Source organism: Lampetra fluviatilis, chromosome 45, assembly GCF_964198595.1.
Source record: "Lampetra fluviatilis chromosome 45, kcLamFluv1.1, whole genome shotgun sequence".
Taxonomy (NCBI): Eukaryota; Metazoa; Chordata; class Hyperoartia; order Petromyzontiformes; family Petromyzontidae; genus Lampetra; species Lampetra fluviatilis.
The window spans coordinates 4,753,160-4,759,292 of NC_136319.1; the positions used below are offsets into that span (position 1 = coordinate 4,753,160).

At 48.9% G+C, this 6,133-nt stretch overlaps 1 protein-coding gene across 2 annotated transcripts; it reads left to right on the top strand.

Moving 5' to 3' along the window:
* The first annotated feature begins 1,692 nt into the window (after window positions 1–1,692).
* LOC144947480 (uncharacterized) lies at window positions 1,693–5,883 on the top strand. Of its 2 annotated transcripts, XM_078876708.1 has the most exons (2): window positions 1,849–1,932; window positions 2,377–5,883. In XM_078876708.1, exon 2 carries the CDS (start codon window positions 2,471–2,473, stop codon window positions 4,241–4,243), a length of 1,773 nt encoding a protein of 590 aa, XP_078732834.1. In that variant the 5' UTR covers window positions 1,849–1,932; window positions 2,377–2,470; the 3' UTR covers window positions 4,244–5,883. The 2 variants fall into 2 exon arrangements, with proteins under 2 accessions (XP_078732833.1, XP_078732834.1); XM_078876707.1 differs by having other exon boundaries at window positions 1,693–5,883.
* Window positions 5,884–6,133: the final 250 nt, after the last annotated feature.

Here is a 6,133-nt window from a genome sequence, read left to right on the forward strand (position 1 = left end):
TGGTAGGAAAAGCCACAGACAGATGCCTGTTTTCTTGCTTGGTACGCCACTTCTTTGTCGGGAACTAGACCGGTACCGCCTGGATCTCTGTGGCATTCAGGAGGTCCGGTGGACCGGTTCTGGCTCCTCCCACCATGAGGGGTGGACAGTCCTCTAGTCGGGGCAGGAGACTGCCAAACAACAGGGTGTGGCTCTTATTCTGAACAAAAGAATGAAGGGGACGTGGGAGTGTGGCGGTGAGGTGTGGGAAGCTGTAAGCCCCAGGATACTTTGGGCTCGCCTTCCCATCAACCGGAAGCGAGGAGTGGTGGTCGTGGTTACTTATGCCCCCACTGAAGACGAACATTCGTGGAGGGATGCAGGCAAAGCCGATGAGTCAGATGCCTTCTATGACCTGCTGTCACAGGTGCTGGCTAAAGTGGCCACTCAGGACAGAGTCATCTTGTTGGGTGACTTCAATGCCCGAGTTGGTCATGATGCAGGCACCTGGTCTGGAGTGATTGGAAGGTATGGGCCAGATCAGCTCAATAACAACGGTAGGAGGTTGCTAGTTGTTTGTGCAGCCCATGGGCTTGTAATTACCAACACACTCTTCTGGCATCGGCATATCCACACATCATGGATGCATGCCGGGTCCAAGCAAGAACATCTGCTGGACTACATAGTGACGGACCAACAGATGCGAGCTCATGTCCTTGATACCAGGACCTACCGTGGAGCTAATCTGCCCTCTGACCATCTAGCCATCTGTAAGATGCGCCTGCCATTCTTCCACTCCAGTGGTGGGTGTACACCCAGGACCCGATTTTGCGAGGAGAAAGGCAAGAAGGACACCAATATAGGAAAGCGAGGGAGGGGTGTGGGGGCCTCCAAAATGACATGTGCCGAGGGGCCTCACGGGACTATGATCCGGCCCTGGGTGGTGGTGATGGTGGCGGTAGCGGTGATGGTAGTGGCAGTAGTCGTCATGGTGGTGATGGTAGTGGTGATGGTAGTGGTGATGATCATAGAAGACTTAAACACAACACAAGGAAGGTGATAAAAGTGGTGGTGAAGATGCCGCGAGGTTTCAACGCAGCCTACGTTCGCTCGGCCGCACAGAGAGAGATAAGGAGGGGGGAGGGGAGAGGTGGGGGGAGGGGTTAAGGGTGGGGGAGGGGTGGGGAAGGTGGGGGAGGGGGTAGGAGGAGTAGGTAAGGGGAAAGGAGTGGGGTGGAGGGAGTCGAGGAATCAATTATTTCAACGATTCCGGCTCCTAGGAATACGTTCTTTATTAAATCGATCCCCCCCTACAAACCGAGAATAGAATCGCTACCTCGACGATTCCACAACCTTGAATCGATTCCCTATCCCGGGATTTCCACTCCCTCCAGCCAACAATCAATTCACTAGCTCGACGAATCTGCCCCCTAAGAATCGATCCACAATCACGACGACTCCGCTCCCTATTAAGCGATTTCATTATCTCAACGATTTGCTCTCCTACCCGCTGAATTGTTTACGAAAAATCGATTCTTCAACACGCTGTCCCCTATCCTCCAAACACGAATCGATTCCAGGAATCGATTCATTTTTTCGTGAAGGTTTTGAGCGATTCTTGCTATTAAGTGCAGGCAGAATCGATTCAGAATCAATATTCCGGGAATCGGAAGCTTTCGGGAATCGAAATCCTCAGGCGATCAGAATCTCGATTTTGATAGACAGCAGGAGCAATCCGATGAGCTGTGAAGCTCTTTTGCCGTAAACTCTAAACCACTTTTATTATTTCTCCAGGTGTAAGGTCCCCTCACTGAGCTGCTGTGTAGCTCTGTGTTTCAGACAAAGCGACCTGCCATCACCACAATGATGGCAGGTCAACCAAGAGGCTGGTATCATCATCATCACGTGGACATTTGAACCTCATGGCGGGACCCCCGGGGATCCTGAACGAACGTAAGTCAAAATCGTAATTTATTTATTTTTGGCGACTCCGTCCCACCGTGTACATAAACACCGCGACCCACCCGGCGTCGACCATTCTGCCATCATGTCCAAGCGCAGCGAGAACAAAAGGGCAGCAGAGCTGAACAAGCGAATGCACTCCATGCTCGGGTATGGGCAGGATCATTGGCAATCCCTGCCCGCGTCCACCTTTGGCGAATCGCTGGCCATTCTCGAGGACTTCCGGAAAACATTCGGCAGCAATTTCGTCGCGAGTCGGTGGAGGGAGCGCATCATTGAGTACGTGAGCCTTTCCAATGGCACGTTCCCAGCGTCGACGTCGACGGCTACGGCCTCGTGCCAGACATCATCGGTGCCGGCGACAGCGCCATCACCTGCTGCGTCGTCTCGCGTGACAGCACTTTCGTCCTCACAATTGTCAACTCTGTTTGGCAGCGAAAGCAGTCGTCGGGCGGGCGGCAGTGGTGGATCGCAGCAAACCATCCCGCTTCGTCAAGTTCGTGAACGTTGCAATCGCAAGGACACTGCAATGGCCCGCGCCATCAGCATTCTCGGTGATGACGCTGTTCGCAAAATTCGGGACGATTGGCAGTTAATGGAGACCGACCGGAACGGATCTGAATGGCAACAGTCGGAGAGGATTGTCTTGCAGATGCTTCAGCAGGGCCTGTCGGAGAGCGTGATTCGTGCAATCATCCCGGTCGGCGGTTCCAGGATCCATCGATTGCGGAAAGTCCTCGAGAATGGCATCGAAACGCTGCATACGCGACGCCCGCCAAAAGTTCCACATCACGCCCTTGCTGATGATGATCTTGACGCCATCAAGGAGAATGCCTACACGTGGGAGGTCGAGGATGACTTTCCCTGCTCTCATCGTCGGCCTCGACAGTACTTTGTTGAGCCCAACATCACCTGGACCAAGCTTTATCGCCGATACAAGGCCAATTTGGATGCAGTCAAGGGGTGTCGAGTCGTGTCATATTCGCGATGGATTCAATACGTTCACATGTTCTATCCCGGACTGCGCTTGACGCGCACCACGGAAGACGTCTGCGACTGCTGCGTTCGCCTCGACGTCCGGCTCGCGTGCGAGGATCTTCCAGCAGATGAGCGCAAGCGCCTACTGGAGGAGAAGAATTTGCATCTCGATGCGGCCATCGACCAGCGCCGGACGGTGTCCACTTTCGTCAAGGAGTACATAAAGCAGCACGCTCCTGATCAGAACATCCCCGTCACCATAATTCCGGACCACTACGACGACGCCGAACCCGACGTTGTCGATTCTGCTCACGAATCGAGTCACCTGCCGACGATTCAGATTCAGATTGAGGAATTTGGCGGTAGCTTCGCCATGCCACACTATGGTCACATGCGGCCATCCGCCGATTACTTTAATTCAAACCTGATGTTGCAGAATTTCGTGCTGGCGGATATCACGAGCGGCATCAACAATGTGATCTTCTACGATGAGCGCGCCCAAAGAAAGGATGCGGACGCATTGTGTAGTCTCCGCTTCGTGTACCACATGCGGCTGCTCGCCAAGAACCCGGGGGCGATGCCCAAGACCCTGGTGGTGATTCTGGACAACTGTGTTGGCCAGAACAAGTCTCAAGTCGTGTTAATGTTCTTTGCGCTGCTGTCGCTCTTGTTCTACCGCAAAGTCGTTCTGTTGTACCTCATGCCGGGGCACTCGCACAACCAAGCCGATCGAGTTGTTACATGGTGTCGCAATTCGATGAAGGGCAAGAACTTCTACACGCCGTCGGATATTGTCGATACTGTCAACCTGATCAACAGTGTCGAGGCGACGTTCATCGATCATCAGGATGCCCAACGCCCTTTTTACACGGGCTGGGAGAGTCTTTTGAAGAAGCACTTCAAGTCTATGCCGCCCCGATACACTTCCAACTACTTCTTTGAGGTCGATGAAGGAGTGCTCAGCATGAGACACCTGAGTTCGACTCCGGACAACGAGGTCACCTGCGTCCCGCTGATCGTGCCGGAGAACATCGATCTCGTTCGGCGATCCATTCTACAGGATCTTTTTGGCACCAACGTCAACACGATCGAGGAGGGGACGTTTGAGTCGATCCGATTGCCGACGGCTCCTGTCAGCAGCCTATCAAATAAGAAGCTGGCCTCCCTATCGAAGAAGTACTTCTCGATTCCACCCGAACACCTGCCGTACTATCCGGCTGTCCCGAGCGAGATCAGCTCGCAGATCGACGACCATGCATTGCCTGAAGGAGGCCCCACTCGTGCGACGAAACGAAAGCGTTCCGCCGTTGACGCGATGGTGTAGCCGGCCACTGAGATCGGTCCGGCAGGCAAGCCGAAATGATAGCAGCTCAACCGAATGGCTGATATCATCATCGCCACCACCACTGTAGGAATGTAGAGCTGCCAAAATTATCTAAACCTATTCTGTTAACAGACTGTCAGGACAAGTCATAATTTATACTGTGGTAGGAGTGGGAAATCTGAAACGCTGTAAAGCTCTTTGTTTAGAGATGTTCCAGTAGAAGGCACACGGGGCCAGAACGTTACAAGAACAAACAATACCAGACACAAACAACAGCGATAGGAGTACAAAGCAATAGGAAGGGTAAATACATCGCTTTAAATATATTTACACAATTTAAACGACAAGGATTTGTAACGATGTAATCGAGGATTCCAATCCTCTGTTAAGTTTGAGGGTGGCGATTACTTCCAACCGATTCCCAAGAGTTTATTGAGGCATCGATTCTTCTGAAAGTTTCTGTGGCGATTTCCCCTACAGATTCAAAGATATAATCGAGGAATTGTTTCCTCTGCAAAGTTAAGTTTAGCGATTCCGGACTCCGAACAATATTTATCGAAATCGATTCTTCCCGTTAGGTTGGATTCAATCGACCGAATCCGACTTTTAGATTCTTTCAGTGAAATATCGAAATCGATTTTTCGTTTTGGATTCAATGGAGCGAATTCTATCGATTCTACTTTATTCGTAAAATAAATAAATAATATAGGATTATTACTATCGGATATTCATATAGGATGGTATAGGATATTAATATAAATTTATATAAGAATATAGGATAATATTACAGGATATTAATCTCAATATGGGATATTAATATAAGATATTAATACCCACTAGAGGATATTAATATTATAGGATATTAATATAAATTTAGAATATTCATATTATTATAGGATATTAATTGGACTATCCTTTGTGGTCAGGCCGCGAGCTGAAATGTTTTCATAACAGCTCAGTGGGGTCTTAACCTGATAAAGTAAATAAAATAAAACTAGTTTATAGTTTAGTTTCATCGTCAGTAGCAGTCAGGCAATTGGCTTGAACCAGATGGGGGCGCCATGGTGCCTATGGAGATGGTAACCACCTCGCTTTGGATACAGGACGTCGTGGGTTCGATCCCGACCCTGGCCATATCTGCTGCTGCTGTATATTTGGAGTCTGCGAATCTCTCTCCCCTGTGGTGGTCACTGCGTGGATTTTTCTCTTTCGCGACCAATATCATCCATAATAGAGGTTGTTTTAGGTTAGATCGCATGAATATATATCGTACTCAGATTGTAAATGTTGTGGCTTGGCTCTCCAACACACCAGCGTGCTGTACTAGTGACTAATTGGCATGTTCTGTTTACGTGACAACCCTTACTAGTTGGCTGTGTCAGGTGGTGGCAGGTTTTAATGACACATTTATATATTTACGCGATATAACCCAAAAAATACATCTATTAAGGGTAATGAAGCCGACCCTTATTTAAACGTGAAGTTCCTTGGCCCAGTCAGTCTGCCGTCCGACACGCTCCGTTGCTCAACCTCCGTGAATTTTTAGCGATTCTCAAGCATTTTAGATTTAATAATTGTTTTTTTTACCCTTCTATCTGGCAACAAAACTGACATCTTTTTTTACAAGGATTCATGTTTGCATAGACCACAATACCTGCAGTCGGAATGCAAACAAAAAACATAACTCTGATAATGTATAATGTGCATACATTAATTATCAGAGTTATGTTTTTTTTTGCATTCCGGAATGCAAACAAAAAACACAACTCTGATAATGTATAATGTGCATACATTAAATATCAGAGTTATGTTTTTTGTTTGCATTCCGACTGCAGGTATTGTGGTCTATGCAAATATGACTCCTTGTAAAAAAAGGTGTCAGTTTTGTTG